Genomic DNA, 22,272 nt, shown 5'->3' with positions numbered 1-22,272 from the left:
CATCTAGTCTTGTCCCTCTCCCATCATTTAAACAAACCTCTTTCCCTCTAGCAGCTCCTCCACAACCTCTCCATTTGCATCAGTCTTATTCCCCCATAATGTGCTATGTGCATTAAAGTCCCCACATACCAACACCCAAGTGCCATTCAGCCATTCAATTTGTGTCAACAAATTCAAATATAGTTTCCTACATCCTACAAGGATAATAAATAATTACAAACTCCCCTTCCCTTGTCCATACCTCCACCGTCACATATTCTTGCTCATTCCCTGTACTCACCTCTCTAAATGAAATATCCTCTCTAATAAATGTTGCACATCCTCCACCTACTCCATCCCTCCTATCACACCTAACAGATCTATAATCAACTATTCTAAAATTCAAATTTAGTCTTAGCCATGTTTCTTGTGTACAAATAACATCTGGCTTACTGGATAAATCATCCAAATACTTCTTAAACTCCTGTCCACTGGCAAACAAACTTCTAGCATTCCACTGTAGCAAGAGGATCATTCATTAAACTATCCAGCCCATGACTGATCCTGGCTTGCTTATTTACAGAGGTCCTTCCTCACTTCCTCCCATGACAACCCACTGATATCAAGATGATGAACCGCTGCCTTTACAATTATTTGTGTCCTTTCTGTTTTTGATTTGACCTCCATTGTTGCATTGACTGCTCCTGCCATGAGTGTGACAAGCTTTATTTGACCTTCAGTAACCTGATCTGATTCTTTAATGGTTTGTTTCTTTGCACTGCTTCTTTCCTCAGCTCCTCCTCCCTGAGTCACCCTCCTCACAGCCTCTGGGATCTTGTTGAGAGTAGTTTCACAATACCAAGTACGCCAAGTTCGGACTTACGTACTTGGCAGTTCGGACTAAACAAATTCGGCTTGGAAGTACAGTCTCTCGAGGACGCAGGACGGTCATTCTTCAACTGGGGCGGTAGCGTACTTGATGACGTGCAGCCAGGTACTCTTGCTTGGCTTACTCACTTCCAGTTATTTTCACCATTAATGTAAACCCATCTTACATTATCATCTATGTCAGAATCTCCCCACTCTGGTCCATTCATTCACAACACAGCTGCGCCTACCCGCCGCAGCTTTCCTCAGATCGCTCACGTGACTTTCTAACGGACTCACCTGTCAGATTTCTCTGACTGTTTGGTATTAAAGTCACCCCCCCAAAAAAAAAAGAAAAAAAAGAGAGAACATCTGCGCAGCCCCCCCCCACCGGAAGCAGTTTATCGGAGAAGGCAGAAGGCCTGATAAGGACAGGCGGCTCCCAGATAGTTTCACTTTGGGAGCGGAGCAGTCCCGGACAGTGCTTCGGACCTCTAATCCAGAGACCAACGACAATCTCCACAACATCTTCAGACAGCGTTTGGAAGATTTTATTCCTCAGACCAGGCAGAGACATCAATCATGTTGAGTAAAGATCTCGCGGATATTGAGGTAAATTTTCATGCGTACCTGTTTCCTCTTCTACATTTTCCTTTGCTCTTTGCTCTTTTCCATTTACTGTCCTCATGAACACACTTTGAGTCTTTATGGTAAATCTTAGCTGGTCACGCAACAGGTTCAACGCAATCGGTGTGTGTCGGTGTGCAGTTTACTGTCTTCTGTGATCTAAAACATCCTCACTGACGTAAACAAGTCAAAGTGAAACTGATGTAAAAGATCCTGCTGCCTTAATACAAAAACATGAATATCGCCAACAGTTTCGTCATTATATAGACTGAGCTGAGGTGAGGATTTTTCTCCACAGAGGACAGAGTATTTTATTAAAGAAATGAACTATTATTAACAATGAACAAGAAATAAATAAATGCATATAAATAATAACCTTTTTCTAAATTACTGCTGGTTCTCTGGTGTTGCGGACTTTTCTATTCAGGTTTTCAGTGCGTTTTGGCTTTAATGTTAAATTGAGCAGGTCAGTATGCTCATCTGTACCTGGTGGACTTGGGTTTGTCTTCTTATTATTTCAGCATTTTTTTTTTGTGCCAAATGCAGTGCCTTTGAGGGTTTCTGGACAATATTTGTCATTGTTTGTCACGTATTTTATTTAACAAAGTTACATTCGAATTACATTTTAAACACTTTTTTAAAAATTTCCCTTTAAGCTACGTTTTGAACCAATAAAAAAATGTGTGATTAATTAGTGATTAATCGCGATTAAATATTTTAATCCATTGACATCACTAATAAATCTGCTTCAAATTCATGTGAAAACACCCACCTGATCATAGATTTTTGGGGTCGATACTGAGCAATATTAGGGAGTAAAATAATTCTGACATTGAATGCACTGGCCAATATTCTTTATGCAGTAAAATATGCAGTATATAGAAGACATACATAAACGATCAGTTTTTGCAATAATCCTTCAGATGTACTTATCAAACACCTGTAATGGAGGCAGGATGTTTTACAGTTTAAGAAAAACACTATTGTCAGGGCAGAGTATTTTTAGTATTTCTATATATTAAAAAACACAAATAGAGCAAAACACATGTATATATTTAACCTGAATGAAGAAAAATGATCAAATATACATATAATGTTGCCTTAAATTATGTTCTGCTCAAAAAAACTTTACGTACCAGCACATATCAGACAACATGCTGATACTGATGACCAGTATCAGTTGACTGACATATCTGTCAGGCTCTACTAACTACCACTAACAAGTCAAACTTGGATGATCATGTTCGCTGGTAAAGTTCCTCCTCTGGCAGGGTGCCTGTTGTCACCAGTGGTAAAGAGAGAGTCTTACCTGTGGGAAAATACCATAGTAGAACGATGTCACTAAATGAATTGTTTAACGATTCATCCTTAGAGGAATTTTTACGAGTACAAATAAGATTAGTTTGGAGCTTAGCCTTCACCTCTTGTGACAGAAGAATAACCTGAGGCCTCACAAGGAGCAACTTTACACTTGTCTCAACCAGAGGTTTATTGATGTAATGACTCTGATCTCTTATAGTTTCAAGGTTCACACAAGGGTGCAAGTAACTAATTACTAATACTCAAATTACTATAATTAAGTCATTTTTAGGGGTCCTTGTAGATTTTCCAAAGTCTCTACTTTTACTTGTAGTTAATTCTGCATTACACGATGCAATCCGCTTCATTACCTTTAAAATCATAATTGATTACTGAGTACAATTTGAATTAATATCCTAATCTTTTATCTGCATTTTTATAGCAGATAAAGTTATCTGATCACAAACAGGCTAATGAAAACAATGACATATGCACAGGTTTGGAGCAGGGATGTTAATGATTAACAATTAATCGATTAATTTCCATTAAGAATTTCACCAGTTAACAATACATTCATCAATATTTAATCAATAGTCTAGAAATGGCAGTAATCGCACCTTTTAGGATGTTCCTCTCTGTAACAAACTCACTATGTTACTTGGGTGGGTAGATTACAACGTAGAAATCTGACTGACAGCAGCTTTAAAGGCCAATAAAGTTGGTGAGATTATGCAACTGAACCTACTCTCATTATGATCTTTTTTGTTTTAGTCGGAAGCTGTATTGTTTCTTGAACAATATGCTATTGTGCCACTTTAACATGTTGCAGCAGTAAGGATTTAAAAGGATAAAAAGCATGTTATGCAGTCCTCATATGGCCTCACTGTGTGGTCTTGTGCAACAAGCCATGTGTTACGTTGTACAAGCTAGAGGTAGAGCAGAGGTAGAGGTGTGCACGTGTAGACAGTTTCAATCGATGCCGTAAAAATCTCAGTTTAACCCTTAAAATGCAAAAGCAACATCGCATATAATACCTGTTTTTAACAGACATAGAAGTGATTAAGTCCAGCCAAAGAGGTGGAAATGTCCATTTTCTAAGTAACAAGAGAAAAGCATTTTGCTATTTCAAAACTTTATTTCCTGGGAGGACTTCTCAATTAACCTGTTTTTGTAGTTGGTCTTCAATATCTATATTTTTTTCAATGATGATTTTTAAATAAAATATGTTTTAATGATGTCAGCTGATTGTTCTTCGTACTCTTTCTACAGATCATGATGTATATAATGCTTTATAAAATTGTTGTTAAAGTATGTTTTATCAAATAGGCACATTTAGGGTTAAGGCCTCTCCTGTACAAATGAAGGACCACCCCTTGGTGGTGGTGTGTGGTGGCACTTGTCCAGTGTCACCCACGTCCCTCATTGGTCACTCCCTTTGCTTCTCTGCCAGTCTGGGACAATAATTGATCTGATGCCACATGACGCAGCCCGTTCATCAAGTGCTTTTCACAGCCCTCATTGTCTTATATACGAGCACACAGTGCCCAGTGGAAAGTCTCCAGGCCCAGACGGACTCGCAACAGAGTTTCTCAAGCGTTTCTGGACTGATATTCGAGATCTGATCCATGGTGCCTTTAAAGAGTGCTCAGGCAACTCCCATTTCTCACCAACTGTGAGACAAGGCAGGGTGTAGATTACAAGCTTTTAGCCCACGTTCATACTGATAGACTTAAAACAGGGCTTACTAAGATAATTGATGAAATGCAGTCCGCATTTATCAAAGGAAGACATATTCATAACCATATTCGATTGGTCCTAGATATGCTTGACTACAATTCACTGATTCCACATGATAGCTTCATTTTAATTTTAGACTTCTTCAAAGCTTTTGTTACGTTAGCATTGCTTACTTTTGTTCAAAGCTTGGAGATATTTTGGTAATGTTATTTGAATGCTTTATAATGATATAAACAGCATATCTCAGCGAGGTTCAGGGATATTGAAATATCGGGGAAGGAATTCATAATAAGCCAATTTGGGGATGATGTGGCATTGTTTTTAAGGAACAGAAATATGGTCTCAAAAGTGATTGATAACATTTTTTTTTTTTTTCGAAAGCATCTCGTTTGACTTTAAATCTCAGGAAATGTGAACTCCTAGCTCTCCATGGCAAAAACAAGGTCAGATACCTTTGTTTAGTAATTACTAAGAACCTACATGATAGAGAAGATTTAAATATTATTCTCAGATTGAAAACAGTACAGAAATTGCTAAATCATTGACTTATCTATGCTGGGTAGGATTCTTCTGTGCAAAACAGATGGTCTGTCAAGGCTACCCTCGTCATTCTCTGCACACTTCCTCAAAGGTGGTTAAGTGGTTAACTCCATTATATTTAAGTTTATTTGGAAGAACAAAACTCATTATCTCTGCAGTCACAGTTGGGTGGTGACTATGCTAATAGAGGCTTTAAAAAAAAGCCATGGAATTAAATGGTTGAAAGATTGTATATCTCAGTCCCATTCTATATGGTACCATATCCTCAACAAATTTTTTTAACACGTTTGGGAGGATTGACTTCCTGTAAAACTATCCAATTTCCACAAACAAGCTCTGCATTTTGGGAAGATGATATTTACCCATAATTTTTCACCGCACAACTGGAACAACAGGGTCATTACCATAAATAAAAAATCCATATTCAAATCTGATTGGTGTTTGTCTATAATTTACTGAAACCAGACGGACACCTGTTTTCCTTTCATGACTTCACTACAAAGTATAATATTGTTATCTCAAGAAAAGGGTACGAAAAGATCTGCAAAGCAATTCCTACTTCTTCTACAAATACATTTTGGTGACTTTAATTCATGCTCTGTCCAGGATGATGATCTTTAAAAGTTCATGTGTCAGATTGTTCTGGTCTGAAAGCCATAATTGGTTTTCTTTGAAAATGGACCATTTACTTACATTTATATTGTTTATTTTATGGACAACTTAGATGCAACACAACAACATTGCTGATACTGTCAATCTTGTGATTATTAAGGGTAAATATCATATTCACACTTGTAAATGTCACAGTATTCCTGTGTAATTTTACCAATTATTTCAAGTTGCTGAAAATTATGGAAAAAAAAAGAACAGTAAGTCATGTTTAATTTCATGTTTATGTTTGATTGCTGCAGTATCATTTCCACCACTGACGTTTGATACTTGTGTTAAACTATTGTATGACTGATGCCTGTCTTGATTTGTATATTCTAAATAAAATATATTTACAAAAAAAAAACCCACAGAGGACACATCATGATGTTATAGTAAAAAAAAAAAGAGCCCGCAGTGACAAAGAGATGCACCTGGCTTTGAAGTAACTTCAGTGTAAGCCCATCTGCATGAGGTGACGTAGCATAAAGACAGAGACTGTCCATGAACGGAGGAGGTGGGTGGGTAGATGGGTAAAAGAACTTTCACCCAGAAAGTTGGGGCTCATGTCCCATGTGAAACCTAAGTCAATATTATTTAAAGTTTTAAGTTACGTAATTTCACAAGAATTGCGTCACATACTTGTTTAACCCGAATAACAATCTTTTCCTAAATGTAACCAAACTGCGACCGTTTCACAATGTTAACAAGGTGTCTGACAGAGACGCGAAGGAGCGTGACAAAGAACCCCAACGGGGATCAGTAAAGGTGCTTCTTATCTTAATTATTCCATACTTAAAATCAAAACCTAAAGAGTTAATAAATCAGCTTTTTCCCCACACAGGACAACAGGACAGCAGCCATTCAGAGGTTAGAGGATCCATGACATCAGGGAGCACATTCATTCATTCATTCATTTTCTGTAACCGCTTATTCCGTAAGGGTCACGGGCTGCTGGAGCCTATCCCAGCTGACATCGGGCGAGAGGCGGGGTTCAGGGAGCACATTATAGCATGTATTTCCTAACAGGGAGTCAGTATGGGAGATGATTTATTTCTTCATTTCTGCTCTCATGTATTCTCGTCACAGGTCACATAACCTCGGCGCATTGACCTGGCAGCTCTTCTTTATCTTATCACCTTGACCCCAGCCATCCAAACAAGCAAACTTCCCCGAATGTTCCACAGTTTCAGTGATTTTTGTCAGCAGATCTCCATGCATGTGCTATGAGGACAGATAACTCTACTGTAGTAGTTCATGAGTAACACAAAGCAACATCCAGTTAAAAAAAGGATACAACTGATTAAATTAAACCACCTTATTTCAAGATCACAGCTCACAGATTTCATATCACAAATCACAGCTAATTATTGTGTTATCTTGAGATAATAAAGTTGTTTTCTTGTGATAATGGAATAAATGTCTTGTTATCTCGCGAAGTAATCACAAGAAAATGACTTTGATGCCTTAGTTTGTTAAACATATTGCATATTGCAACTATGGCTGTTCTTGGTTTTTGTAAGTTTGAAAAAAAGTCCTCCAAAAAACATTTCTGGAACTCTCAGGAGGAGCTGAGCTGTACTTAGTACAACAGTACTGTGTCTGTCAGAGTGAGCTTTTAGTGATACGTTTATGTGTTTCGCCTTATTTTGTACAGAGCATCCTGGCTCTGAACCCCAGGGTGAAGACTCATGCTCAGGTCATCTCCACTGCAAGCAAGAAGAAAGAAAAGAAACACTGGAAGAGAAACCCTGAAAGGAACTGTGATGTAAGATGTACCTACGCACTCAGACACAGAAACAGACACAACTTGGCTTTGGTTCCTCATTTTAGTCAACAACATTTGTTAATTTGTCTTTTCCCTTTTTCCTTTAAATCATTCTTCCTCATTTTCTGTCTTTCAGTCTTGTGTGAAGTTAGAGAACAACTTTGATGACATCAAACACACGACGCTGAGCGAGCGTGGAGCTCTGCGAGAAGCAATGAGGTGAGAGTGAATGACTTTGCTCATTGTGATGCAGAGCACCACTTTCAACTGGCTTAAAACACACACGCACACACTCTCACAAACTCACTCAATCGCATTTAGCAGGCTAAAGATTCTCCATCAGGGAGAGATGTTTGGTCATTAACAGACCAAATCTACACTGTAGACTAAATATAATGATGGATGACACATCTCTTCTTCCTCCTACTGTATAAAAACATGCATATAGGTCATTTCTCCAATCAGTACCCCTGATCAAGTGCTGGCTTACAACTGGAATTGGTCCCTCGACACTGTCTACTGCCCATAATAACAGGATGAGTTAAATTCAGAAAATGCATATGAGTGTATAATTGTACTCGTATGATCATAATAAACCTGGCCTTTACGTTTACCTTTAAAAATGAAAACAAAATATCCAGAATACAGGCGCTGTCCCCCTTCAGCTCGGTCTATCTGAGGGTGCACAGTACAACAGAACACACCTGCTACATGACACCACCTTAAAACAGTTGCGCGTTAGTTATTAGCTGTAGTTTAGTTTGGTTAGGCTTAGGAAAACGTCATGATTGGGTTCAAATAAGTACATTCATCCAAGAAAGTTGACATGACACGAAACCCCCCCTTTTTTTTATAGCATTAAATATTACTCAAAACCTAACTGATTAGAAAAATGAACACTTGAACAAACATCAGTGTGATAAGAACTACCTCAAATGACAGAAACCATCATTGGGAAAAATTTATTTTGTTGTGTACTTTGATGTTTATTTTAGCTGATACATAATAACACACAGTTGGATATCTGTGGAAGTCAAGAACGGCCATACTTGAATTTTTTTTTAATGCCATTATGTTGAGATCACAAGTATTGTACAAGTACTGTACAAGTACTGTAGTTATTTTGAGATAATGTTGTGGTAGAAATAGGTGGAGAACGAGCTCTTAATTCTTGGAAAGCGCAGGACAGGATGTGTCTTAAGTATTAAGAATGATGTCATCATTACATAATTGTTCCACACACACACATGCACGCCAAGTTTTTGAACTTCAGTCTGAATACTAGGATGTCCTTTAGAGATGTGCACACACACACGTGACTCTGTTGTTGCCAAGTTTTGGCTTGTTTTGGCCACTCTGTGAGATATAAAAACCTCAAAGAAGGGACAAAGAAGAGTTTGATCTTGTTGTACTGTGACCCTGTGATTGTGAAGTCTGTAATAAAGGTCTCAGAGGCTGCAGCCGAGTGTCTGTCTCCCAAAAACCATGATGATGGGTCAATCATTTCATTACCTCAAGATAACAAAGCTTACGTTCTTTTGATAATGGGTTAATATATGTTGTTATCAATGCATGCTAATATTTCTTGTGTTTATCCATGTTTGGATGTTGTTGACTTTGCCCTGATGCTTGCTGCTTTCTTGGACCCAGTCTGAAACAAAACTGTCAGCTGAAAGTAAAGTCTGTGTTTAGGTGTCTAAAGTGTGCGGATGCTCCCTGTCAGAAGAGCTGCCCTACTAACCTGGACATCAAGTCATTTATTACAAGCATCACTAATAAGGTACTGTAACACAGACACACACAAACACATTCGTGCATCCATGCACACAATCAGAACCTGTTAAAGAAAAAAACAATGAATGAAGAGCAGTAAAATATACAGTAAATTATAAGCAGCTGTACTATTGTCATGTTTTCATTATTTATGTTTGTGTGTATCTTTGCGTGTGTGTGTTTATACCAGAACTATTACGGTGCAGCGCGGGCCATCTTCTCCGACAACCCCCTGGGTCTGACCTGTGGAATGGTTTGTCCCACATCAGAGCTGTGTGTGGGCGGCTGCAACTTGTACGCTTCAGAGGAGGGACCCATCAACATCGGAGGCTTACAGCAGTTTGCTACAGAGGTAAAAGGTTTATAGCTGTAGTTGTCAAGTTTTCTGTATAAAACATACAATGACACATTCTTTCTGTCACAAATGAAACGTAATTTCATCAGCAATCATCTACACCCTTCCTCACTTCACTCAAGAGATTTTGCTGATGCAGCCTTACTGATCTGGTTTGACCTTTAGCTTACTTACTGTACGGTAGCTATTGCTGTGCAACTGGAATTAAGAGTCAGTGTGCTTCTTTTATGATTCTTGAGAATAAAAGTTCATTATTGACCTTTGGAAATTATAGTTTGAACAAATTATCTTACATGTAAATCAAGGTCCACTTACAACCACATCTCACAGTCTTCATCAGCAGATCAGGTTTGGATGGATTTTGCTCAGTTATCAGTTTCAGTGAAAAGCTCACCCTAAAATCAAAAACACATATTTTTCTCCTGTTCTGTATTTATCCATTTAAATCTAATTGTTCATAGAGATTACTGCCTTCTCTTCAATATAACAGGACTAAAGCAACTCAGCAACAGGACTACAGGCCAGGGGGAAAATATATACTTTTGATTTTGGGATGAACTGCCCCTCTAAGTGGGCAATGAGTTTATTTATTTATTTATTTTTTGCTTGAATTTAGGACTCTTTTCTAATTGTATGAGTTATACAATACATTCAGACATCATCTGTGGCCACTCTTCGGGAAACATTACATAGGCTCACTTTAAAGTCAGCAATGACTGCAGTTTATTGAAGACTACATCTACGAAATTTTCTGCTTAGCAAAAAGCAGTGGTGTAGGGAAAATGTTTTTTGAAAGGTTTGAAAAAAAAGCATTTTGACATTAAAACAGACTTACCTTGACCAAAAGCTAAATGCTGAATTTGAATTTGTATTTCTTATGGGTGTGTGTCTGCGTGTTTTTCTTCCTAGGTGTTTAGTAAGATGGGCATCCCTCAGATCAGAAATCCTGAACTCCCACCAGCCAATGAGATGCCAGAGTCTTTCCACGCCCCTATAGCTCTGATTGGCTGTGGCCCAGCGTCGATCAGCTGTGCTTCCTTTCTGGCTCGTCTCGGATACGATAATATTATCATATTTGAGAAACAGAAGTACACCGGAGGGCTGAGGTAACATCATCAGCATCATACTGTATATCATATCATATTGTCGTATTGTATCGTATCATATTGTATCATGCTGTATCAAAGATTGTTAAGTATTGAATTATGTTCTATAGTTTGATATTAAATTTGTATCAGTGAACTTTGATAACATTTGCTGAGTTGTATGTCAATATTTATTGTAGGACTTAAAAAAGATCAGCTACAAAGCAACTTTACACATAATTAAACAAAACAAGGATTATACAGCAATTGCAGATTAATTAACCACATTTTAAGTCTTCAATAAAAACAAAATAATAACAAAGTAATAAGTTGCAATCATTCAGCAAAATATGAGTATTTAGTGACTTTGCAACAAAATACTCCGTAAAATATGAAACAGAATAATTTCTAAATTGGTTGGTGTTAACGAGGAAGTGTTTGATTAAGGACTGAACACAGGTCTGTTTAAAGTCATCAAATGCAGAAATAAGAGGGAAAGACAGAGTTATTGACAATGTTAAGAATGAGAATGACTCCTGAAGCTTCAGATCCTGAGTAAATCATTTAGGGATATACTATATGAGACAGTGTTAAACACGGTGAAAGGGAAATTTAACATGTAATGTATGTGTTTGGCTCCCTGCAGCACGTCAGAAATCCCTCAGTTCCGGCTTCCCTATGAGGTTGTGCAGTTTGAAATAGACCTGATGAAGGACTTAGGAGTGAAGGTAATCCTCACACACGTTTTTAAAGTGCAGAAGGCTGGAATATTCTGTTGGTTGTTAAGGGTCTTGGTTTTTAAAAATGGACTCAGTATGTAATTTAAAGCTGAATAAAATCTATTGTCAGTAACATGTATGTGTGTTTGTGTGTGTGTAACACCAGGTGGTGTGTGAGAAGGGTCTTGGTGTTAACGGAATGACTCTGACGTCCCTGAAAGAAGAAGGTTTTAAGGCTGTCTTCATTGGGATTGGTGAGGACCACTAATAACACATTTCAGAAAATAGTTTTGCATTTGGCTTCATGGATGTGTAAAATATAAAGCTGATCCATTTGGATTCCACCATTTCTTCACGTGTGTGTGACTGCAGGTCTGCCTCAGGCCAACAGAGCTAAAATCTTCCAGGGTTTAACCATGGATCAGGGCTTCTTCACTTCCAAAGACTTCCTGCCCATGGTTGCCGCAGCCAGCAAGAAAGGTACTGACACAGACACACACACACACACAGAAGGCATGTGCATTTTGGAGGGCTTGAAGCTGGATGTTGAGTTTGTCAACTGTTGTAACTAACTTGTGAAGTAACGCCTCTTCTACTTGGCTAGTTCTGTCAGACCCAGAAGTAAGAAACAACAGTGAGCAGAGAGCAAAGAAGGAACAGAAAAACAGAGAATCAGGATGACTCTTGTTTGTACAGAGTCACTGGGATTCGCTAGCTTCACTCTAGCCCTGATTGGCTGTTCGATTCTGGTCTATTTTTTTTTTTTTTTTTTAATAACTAAATACGAAGGGTCAGGCGCTTACAGGCACAGATCTTTTCAAAACAATGAGGTATTTCAACAAAATTATAATGAAATAATATTGCCCACTGTAACTTTAATCGTCTCTGTGTCTCTGTCTCACACTGTCCAGGTATGTGTCAGTGTCGCGCCTCTCTGCCACAGTTGAGAGGTGTGGTGATCGTTTTGGGGGCTGGCGACACAGCGTTTGACTGCGCCACGTCGGCTCTGCGCTGCGGAGCCAAGAGAGTCTTCGTGTGTTTCAGGAAGGGCTTCACCAACATCAGGGCTGTTCCTGAGGAGGTGAGGATGACGGATGGATGGGTAGATATTTAGATTGATGGATACACAGACAATACTGAATACATGTGTTTTTTTCTGTTAGATGGAGCTGGCCAAGGAGGAGCAGTGTGAGTTCCTCCCCTTCCTGTCTCCTCATGAGGTCATCATGAAGAACGGGCGCGTTGCCGGGTTGCAGTTCTGTCGCACAGAGCAGACCGAGGAAGGCGATTGGGTGGAGGATGAGGACCAAGTCGTCAGGCTGAAGGCTGATTACATCATCAGCGCCTTTGGGTCCATGCTCAATGAGCCAAAAGGTAATTAACCAATCAGCTTAGAAGCACACAGCAGTTTGACTTGAACCAATGAGTGTTGAAAAGATATGTGTAAATCTGTGTGTATCTTTGTATTTCTGTGTATTTGTTTGTTTGTGTGTTTGTGTGCACATTTATATGTTAAACTATTACTTCAAAAAATTTAAATGGATATTTAAAAGCATGATTAGCATTATGGTTTTCTAAATATACCCTTTTTTACTTCACAGAAACACAAAATGTATGTATTATAAAATACATATTTGAATTGTTACATGACAGAAATTGCATGTTTGTGTTGTTCATATTTGTAGGAGTATGAGTGAGACTCAACATTCAACTATCTTACCGACCTTTGATTGGCCAAAGTCTCCTGTCACAGGCGAGATTTTCTAAAGTGTTCTAGTTTTCTCTCAGACCACTTAAAGCTTAGTAAAATGATGCCAAAAATAAACTGTATACCACAGCTTTAATGTGATGACATGACATGTTTTCATACATAACCTGATCCATCCTGTCTGTGTGCAGTGACTGAGGCCATGCATCCTGTCAAGCTGACTCGTTGGGGCACTCCAGAGGTGAACACAGACACCATGCAGACCAGTGAGCCCTGGGTGTTTGCAGGAGGAGACATCGCTGGTCTGGCGAACACCTCAGTGGAATCAGTGAACGACGGCAAACAGGCCTCATGGCACATCCACAGATACATGCAGGTACATTTATCTCTGCTTCAGACATCCAGCATATCTTCAAAATACAGTTGAAGCCATTTTAATCTAACAAGCTGCACTAAGTCATTCTCTATATTACAGTTATTTTCAATCACTAGCAAGCATCAGTCAATACTGAGGCCACTTTATCAGAACACCCATTGTTTGTTCCCAGCTCTTCCCACTTTCTTTCTTTCACTGTGTTACAGTTAAAGTCACCTCTAAAACTCTCTCAAACCACCAGAACACTTCATATATGTCTCAGAAATAAGCTGATTTAACCCTGACACTGACAACAATTCACTCAGAACACACACGTTGTCACTCATAACACACTGACCTGGAAAACATTACAGATATCATTCACTTTTATCTTTGAACTTTTCCTAATTTTTCACATGAATTAGTGTTTCTTTGTAGAATAAGAACACTTTTGACTTAACTGACTTAACATATATGTAACACGTCTGAATCAGAAATGAAGCAATTTGCTTCAGTATTCTTAATTTTTCTGTATCTTCGTATGTAATATTGTAATTTACTTGAGACAAACAGTAATAATTACTAAAAAAAAACATCATCATCATCTATAATATAATCAATCAAACTGTGCAGTGTTGTGAAGGTCCTCTCTTCTGCATTTGGCCACAAGTCACCAGCATCACATCTTATGTTTAATCTGGTGAAGCGAGACCTGAGAAAAGAGTTCATGGATTCTAAAAAAAAAAAAATGTGGTCAGTTAATGCATTTTGTGTGACAGCAATTAAAACTGTTTCATGGTTTGGTCCGCATAGACTTCTGTCTCGCTGTCTGTGTGAAGACAGTTTGACAGTGTGACTTCAGTTTTGACTGATGCATGTTAGCAGTTGAAAAAAACCCCATACATTTTCTTTTTGTTTAATTTCTAAGTAATGGAACTGGATACAAAAGTACATCATGATGTATTCAGCTCCATAAACTGTATCAGTGATGTAAGTGAAATATTTCTCCCATCTCCCGTCCTCCTGTAGTCCCTGCATGGACAGACAGTGGACCCTGTTCCGAAGCTGCCGTTGTTCTACAGCGCTATAGATCAGGTGGACATCAGCGTGGAGGTCTGTGGAATAAAGTTCCCCAACCCGTTCGGCCTGGCGTCTGCTCCTCCCACCACCAGCACAGCCATGATCAGAAGGGCTTTTGAACAGGGATGGGGCTTCGCTCTGACCAAGACCTTTGGACTGGATAAGGTACAGTACACACACACACACACACACACACACACACACACTGAACAGAGTTGCACACTACTTTGCAAAAATAAGTTGTTGTTTAAAAGGCTTGGTGGCAAAACCTTTAAGCTATAAGTTTCATTTAAGCAGACACAAAAATAATGGTAACTATTACATTTTAGAAATTGTTAAACCAGTAACTCGATAAAACCAACCAATCTATCAACATCTGAATGTGGAGAGAAATGTGGCTTTCTGGTGCCAACTTTACTGTGAGTATTTTGACTTGATTCTTGCTGATTTTGTAGAAGGTTTACTTAGAGTAAGTAAGTCAGTTAGCAAGTTAGTATTTAAGATCTAACAGAGAAGGTAATATTTAAACAATTTAGCAAAACAAAATAAATATCTCAAATAATCATTTATGTAGCGACGCCTGCAAGTTAGTTCAGGCAGTATACTCGAGCTGCACCGCTATCACACGTGACATGTCTCACTGCCTGTAGCACAAACCAAACGCACCCTTCCAATCTGGTGCTCTATTTAAACCACTAAAACCTCCCATCTCTCCCTCTGCCTGTCAAGGCCATTGCTGCCTTGCATCAGCGCCACTTCCTGCTCATTCAGCTCCATCACCTCCCCAGCATCCACCTGCAGGCTCCGACAGGGTCCAAGATCTTTGTTCTTCACTCCTCAGTATCTCTATATAAACATAATCTGTAAGGAGTGATGAGGTTGGAGACGCCAAACTCTAACTATGTTCTGCTGCTGCATTAAACACTCTAAAATGTGAGTTGTCTGACTGGAGTATGTTAACTGACTGTAAAATGCCAGAATAGGTAAGACAATAAAAAATAATTTTAAAAAATGTCCATCAAAGAGACATGAAGCCACATTTAGCTTATTCATATTTCTTGTTTTGTCCAACCAACAGTCCAAAACCCACATATTTTCAGTTTCAGTTGGCCAAAGAAATCAGCAAAGATTCATTTTTGAGAGGCTGGAATCAATATTGATTATTGAAATGATTGCAAATAAATTTTTGGTCTGTTGATTAACAAACTAATTTTTCAGCTCAAATATCAAAATTGTGAAATAAAACGATATTCTGTAAAAGCTAAAACAAAGTTTCAGGAGTGCCATTTTAATTTGCTCTACAGATTTTGCAGACGGCTGATTGAAAAGGTCATCTGCATTTCACAGCCACCCCTGTCAATTCATCCGATTAGCTTCTGTAAATCTGTGTCTGCAGGACCTGGTGACCAACGTGTCCCCTCGTATTGTGCGTGGCACCACCTCAGGTAACATGTACGGACCGGGTCAAGGCTCCTTCCTCAACATCGAGCTCATCAGCGAGAAGACAGCAGCCTACTGGTGTCAGTCAGTCGCTGAGCTAAAGAGGGATTTCCCTAATAATGTGAGTTTCATTTCACGTCTTTCTGTCTTTATAGACAAAGTTCTGCACTGACTCGACCTCACAAAGAACACAAAATGTTGCCAATTACATTCTCGTTGCAAAACAAGATGCAGATCTATCTACAGGTTTATGTAGATCTTGACTGTGAAACTCTTGTCTGATTTGACACCACAGTGATATTAATCATTCACCCCTTTTTCAAATCATTATGTGTAAAATATCATGTGTGATGGATGGAAGAATGGACCAATGGATGGTGTGACACTCTCTTATCTTTCCCTGCCTCTGTCTCTCTGTCAGATTGTGATCTCCAGTATCATGTGCAGCTACAACAAGGAAGACTGGACTGAACTGGCCACGATGGCAGAGGTGAGAAAAATCACATGCTAGTAACAAAATCCTTACCATTCACAGAATGCACACGGTATGGCTATTGTATGACTAATATATACACAGGTTACAGCTGTGTGGATTGTGAAGGTGTAAAACAAAAAATGTGTCCTTGTGTTTAGGAATCAGGAGCAGACGCACTGGAGCTGAACCTGTCTTGTCCTCATGGGATGGGAGAGAGAGGAATGGGACTGGCCTGTGGACAGGTTGTAGACACGCTCTTAGATTCATTTGTCATAAAGCACACAGTATATTCAGCATTCTGCGTCCTGTAGCGTCACATTATACAAGTTAATATTGTGTAATCTTTAAAATACAAACAGTTTAATCTGCTAAATGCTTCGTGTATAGACATGTTAGAGTTTTTACATGTGTTTGTCATCAGGACCCCGTGTTGGTGCGTAACATCTGTCGCTGGGTGCGCGCAGCCATTTCCATTCCATTCTTTGCCAAACTGACACCGAATGTTACCAATATTGTCGACATCGCCAAGGCTGCTCACGAAGGTGAACGCCACTTCTTTTTCTTTTCTCCATTTCTGTTCTGCTTCTGTATTTTATTACATCGTGTTAAGTTGCGTCATTTGAAGAATGTTAATTTGTTGTAATGAATGTCTATCACACACGTTGATTGTTGTTACTGTTGTGTGTTTCACAGGTGGAGCAGATGGAGTAACAGCAACGAACACAGTCTCTGGCATGATGGGACTGAAGGCTGATGGATCCCCCTGGCCGAGCGTTGGAAGGGGCAAACGCACCACGTATGGAGGAGTGTCTGGTAAAGACACACACACACACACACTTACAATTGTTAGTTACCAGCAGTTAAAGATGCAAGCTTCTGTGGAATAAATATTGCATTTCTAATAAACCTTAAAGCGATAGTTCACCCAAAAAAGTAAATTTCACTCAATATCTGTTCACCCCTGTGCTGATGTGAGGATGGGTGAAGATCTCCACTTCACAAAACACTCCCAGAGCTTCAGCGGAAAACAACGTTTCAGCCAAACCCAGTACAACTGAAGTGAATGGTGACCAGTTTTAAAATGTAAAAAAAGTACACAAAAAAAACACAAAATGTCTCCATACTGCTCATGTGGTGTAATCCAAGTGTCCTTAAGCTGCGACATTAAAATTTGACCCAAAAAGACGCCATTTACACCATGTTTTCAAACTAAATGTCAACTGTAGCCTCTCAGAGCTTGGGCGAGAGCCTGTGTACCCGCTTCAGGTGTGTGCACAAGGATCAGGTCTGAGATCCTTCTTGTTTAACCAGAAACAGCCGCTTTATAGTGCTCACCAAACTCACCAGACTCCATTTACCGAAACTGTAATTTTATCATCGTAAAACACACAAAAAACTAAATAAAACTCATGAAACACCACCTTGGTTCATCTTTTTACTCTTCCAGCAATCACCAACTCTGCTTTGGTTGAAATAAACCCTTAATTAACTTAAGTTAATTTAGAGTTAGATGTGAAAATATCAGGAATGGAGTGAGAAGGAGGTCAGGCAGAGAGGCGGCGGGAGGAGACAGTGTGTAGAGCCAGAATATTTTCAACTATAAATTGGTGAATTAAGTGTTTATTTTAACTGGGCTAGAGTTGATCATTTTTTGAACAGTGGAAAGAGGAACCAAGACTTTTCTGGTGAGTTTTATTTTGTTTAAATGAAGTATGTGTTTTACAATAATTAAATGAGTGTTTCTGTAAAGGGAGTCTGGTGTGTTTGAGAGCGATAAAACGGCTGTTTCTGTTACATGAAAAGGCTCTTACTTTTTAACAAAAGCTGTGTCTCTGTGGGGATCCTTCCATGAAGTGATGCGTGGTGTACACGCTGAGCTCTTACTGAAGTGCTTCTCCCAAACACTTAGTAACTTCAACAATGTGTGCAGGTAACGCCATCAGACCCATCGCTCTCAGAGCAGTATCAGCCATCGCCAAAGCGATTCCTGGCTTCCCAGTCCTGGCCACCGGAGGTATCGACTCAGCAGACACTGGACTACAGTTCCTCCACGCCGGGGCTTCAGTGTTACAGGTGATAACATCACTGTAAATGACCTTTTATTGCTGCTTCAACTTTTTTCCTGTTTTGTTTTATTACATCTGTGTTGTTTTCAGTAAATCTTAGGCAGAAACACTTCGTAAATATTACAAGTTACAAATTTATAATGAAATCAATCCCAACTTTAATGTCTGTGTCTTTGTGGAATGACAGTGAATGAGCCAGAAAAGATATTAAATGGCAGATAAGCCATTTATTCATCAGTCTGTAACAAAAATATACAAAATGTTCATTTTGACAAAACTGCAATCATAGAAGCAAAATAAATAGAAATCTTAGATTGTTTGTGTCTGTGTGTGTCTGATTGCCACAGGTGTGCAGTGCAGTACAGAACCAGGACTTCACAGTGATCGAGGATTACTGTGTCGGTAAGTGACCGTGTGTTTCTATCCTATATTCTCTCTGGTCAAAGTCTTCATCTCAGAGCTTTTCTCACCTTAACTTTTATCCACATCTGAAAAGTTCTACATACACACTTTAGATTAACCACATACCTAAAAGTGTTCCAGTGCATCCAGATGTTGAAACTCTGATAACATCATTCTGGTGAATGTGCATGTTCAGGTCTGAAGGCCCTGTTGTACCTGAAGAGTCTGGAGCTGCAGGACTGGGACGGACAGTCTCCTCCAACGGAGAGACATCAGAAGGGAAAACCAGTCCCCAGACTGGAAGACCTGGTTGGAATGGTACCATGACTTTCTACCAATAATACTACTATTAGTGTTTTTAGTGACTACTACGAGACTGTTAGCAGCACTGTGTAGGAGAAGTAAATCAAAGACTGTTTGGTCTTGAAGATGCTTGCTGAAGAGACAGTGAGTTTAGTCTTTTAAAAGCTCATTGAACACCTGTCTTCCTATTTATCTACTTTTTTATTCTTTGTGTGTGTGTGTGTGTTTGTGTGTGTAGAGCCTCCCCAGCTTCGGTCCGTACCTCCAGCAGAAGAAAGAAATCATCGCAGAGTACAAGAAAAAGCTCCAAAGCGTTGACAAAACTGATGAGACGGAAACCAAAGTCAACCGGGTCAGCACGCCCAAAAAACCTGTTCCTGCTGTCAAGGTACGCACACACAATTGGAAGTGGACACAACTGGACGTATTATGATTTGTTGATTGTTGACATTTTGGATTTTTTGAACTAAGACGACGTCTGTTCATACTGTGTTCGTGTGTGGTGACAGGATGTGATAGCCAGAGCTCTGCGCTACATTGGAGCGTACCAGGAACTCAACAACATGGAGCAGGTACCCACTGTTTTCTCACATACTGTAGTCGTTTTTTTATTTTAACCCTCAGTGCATCCTTTAAAAAATCCTCAGTTTACTCCTTCTGCCCATTTTGGGGCCTTTATGATTAATATGAATATAAATATATTAATTTATCGTTACTTTTTTTAATGTATTTTTTTTTCAGCTTCAGCATTGATCATAAAAAAAATATAATCATCTTCATTTTCAGGATTTTAACCCTTTAAATACCAGCTTGTTTACATGATACGACTGGGTTGTTTTTGACTGAAAAAACACAATAACTGAAGTAAAAACAATATACCAAGTGTCCAGTGTTTTTTCGTGTGTGTGTGTGTTTTTTTTGAGGTGGATTATAACAGACATATTTCAATGATGCACAACAACATTGATTTTAATGCATTTTTAATTTGTTAGACTAATTTACACCATCCCATTTTTGGCCCTTCATGATTAATATGAATATAAATATAAGGTATTTTTCAAAAAAACTTTTTTTATATACTTTTTTCCAACTTAAAAAAAAAACATATTAATCTTCATTGTCAGGATTTTAACCCTTTAAATGCTATAGCTTTCTTACAATGCCACTGTGTTTTTTAAATGAAAAAACACAATAACTGAAGTAAAAGCAATATATTAAGTGCCAAAATGCCTGGAAATTTGTCTTCTAGTGAACTGAGTATGACACAGGGCTGCATGATACGGTAAAAAAAAAGTCATACTGCGACTACTTTGACTGAAATTACAATTGTGATATGTGATACGATTAGTGAGAATGATCATTTTTGCATTAATTTTCCTAAAAAGAAATCTAGGGCTGAAACTAACGATTGTTTCCATCATCGATTAATCTGTCGATCGTTTTCTCAATTAATCAATTAATAGTTGTTTGGTCCATAAATGTCAGAAAAGGGTTAAAAGGTCACAACCTCAAATGTCTTGTTTTTTCCACAACCCAAGATTTTCAGTTTCTTGTCACAGAGGACTAAAGAAACCAGCAAATATTTACATCTAAGAAGCTGATATCAGAGAAGTTGGACATTCTTGACTCAAAACGATGAAGGGATTATGAAAATAGTGGGCGATTAATTTGATAGTTGATTAATAATGGCTTAATTGATTGATCATTGTAACCCTAAAAAAAGTAAAATTGTGGTGATATTTGGGCTCTGAACCAAACAAACCTGTTTTCAACAAGTTAACAAGTTTTAGACCAGGACATCTCTACAGCACCACAATACCTCATAATACATTTTTACAACTTCAAAAAACTGTGATTTGATCGTGGTTGTGCGATTTGGATATTGCACTTGACCATATTGTCAATTCAATAATATTACAACTAATTGTGCAGCCCTAATATGATGTCAGAGTTGAGTGTCTCATTAAGTGTCCACAAAAAATCCAAGTGAAAATAAACTGTACCTATTAGAAAACTTAGTTTAAAACAGTTTGTTTAATGACTTTAAAATAAATTGAATGTCAGCTGATCATAATGTTGTCTTCTCAGGTCCAGGCTCTGATAGATGAAGAGATGTGTATCAACTGTGGTAAATGTTACATGACCTGCAACGACTCTGGATATCAGGTATGTCTGTCCGTCTGTTACGTAAAGATAGTCGTCCCTTTCCTTTGTCCTTGGTCTCTTCCTCTGTTCCTCTGTTGTAACGCGTCTCACTCCCTGTGTGTCCAGGCGATACAGTTTGACCCGGAGACTCACCTTCCCATCGTGACCGACAGCTGTACGGGCTGCACTCTGTGCCTCAGCGTCTGTCCCATCATAGACTGCATCAAGATGGTTACCAGGACAACGCCCTATGAACCCAAGAGGGGTGTCCCCATCAGTCCTGTCTGCTGAAGGGAAACGTCCCACCTATTTAATAATCATTAGATATTATAAAGTTCTGTTTTATGACTAATTCATCTCTCATTTTTAAACTTTGTCTCATTAATGCAAGTCATGATGGAATGGATGATGAAAAGAATTCAGAAAAATGACTTCCAATGTTTATCTGCTTGAAGTAGAAGAAGTGGTTGGAGTTAATGGGAAATATAATCTTAATTTTAACAAATCCTTGCACTAATAATATGGAAAACAACACGTTAAAGATCAAATTCACAATAATGTTGTCAATATACGTGTGTCAGTGATTGAATTATAATTTAGACTCTAAGTACCTCAGTGAACTGTGATTCTGCTTTGTTGTTATCTCTCTGAAACATTTCACATGAACTGTGTGTGCGAACTGCATATTAAATGTCAAATGAAAAGTATGTTTGATGGTCTGTGATTTAACTTAAATAATAAATAAAGATTTTGTGATGCAGCAAACCGTCTGTAGCCTGGAGCACAAGCTAACATGATTCTTGGAGCGATGAGACACAAGTAGCAGGACATGTAGGACAGGACATACAGACTGCTTTACTGACCGCTCTGAAAGATGTGCTACAATAACAAGCAATGATGG

General features: G+C 38.7%; 1 protein-coding gene across 1 annotated transcript; it reads left to right on the top strand.

Moving 5' to 3' along the window:
• The first annotated feature begins 1,285 nt into the window (after positions 1-1,285).
• Positions 1,286-21,960, top strand: dpydb (dihydropyrimidine dehydrogenase b). Its single transcript, XM_084732584.1, has 25 exons — positions 1,286-1,458; positions 7,355-7,465; positions 7,602-7,684; positions 9,158-9,245; positions 9,429-9,590; positions 10,503-10,699; positions 11,325-11,406; positions 11,564-11,651; positions 11,770-11,877; positions 12,309-12,478; positions 12,561-12,771; positions 13,297-13,481; positions 14,490-14,705; positions 15,937-16,101; positions 16,402-16,470; positions 16,614-16,697; positions 16,877-16,997; positions 17,149-17,268; positions 18,386-18,528; positions 18,869-18,923; positions 19,120-19,241; positions 19,465-19,614; positions 19,736-19,798; positions 21,315-21,392; positions 21,498-21,960. The coding sequence occupies exons 1-25, from the start codon at positions 1,429-1,431 to the stop codon at positions 21,660-21,662; spliced, it is 3,066 nt and encodes a 1,021-aa protein (XP_084588710.1). The 5' UTR covers positions 1,286-1,428; the 3' UTR covers positions 21,663-21,960.
• Positions 21,961-22,272: the final 312 nt, after the last annotated feature.

Source organism: Lutjanus erythropterus, chromosome 12 (genome assembly GCF_056507025.1).
Source record: "Lutjanus erythropterus isolate fLutEry1 chromosome 12, fLutEry1.hap2, whole genome shotgun sequence".
Classification (NCBI taxonomy): domain Eukaryota; kingdom Metazoa; phylum Chordata; class Actinopteri; order Lutjaniformes; family Lutjanidae; genus Lutjanus; species Lutjanus erythropterus.
The sequence above is the reverse complement of the archived record's forward strand: the minus strand, read 5'-3'. Positions and strand labels throughout refer to the sequence as shown.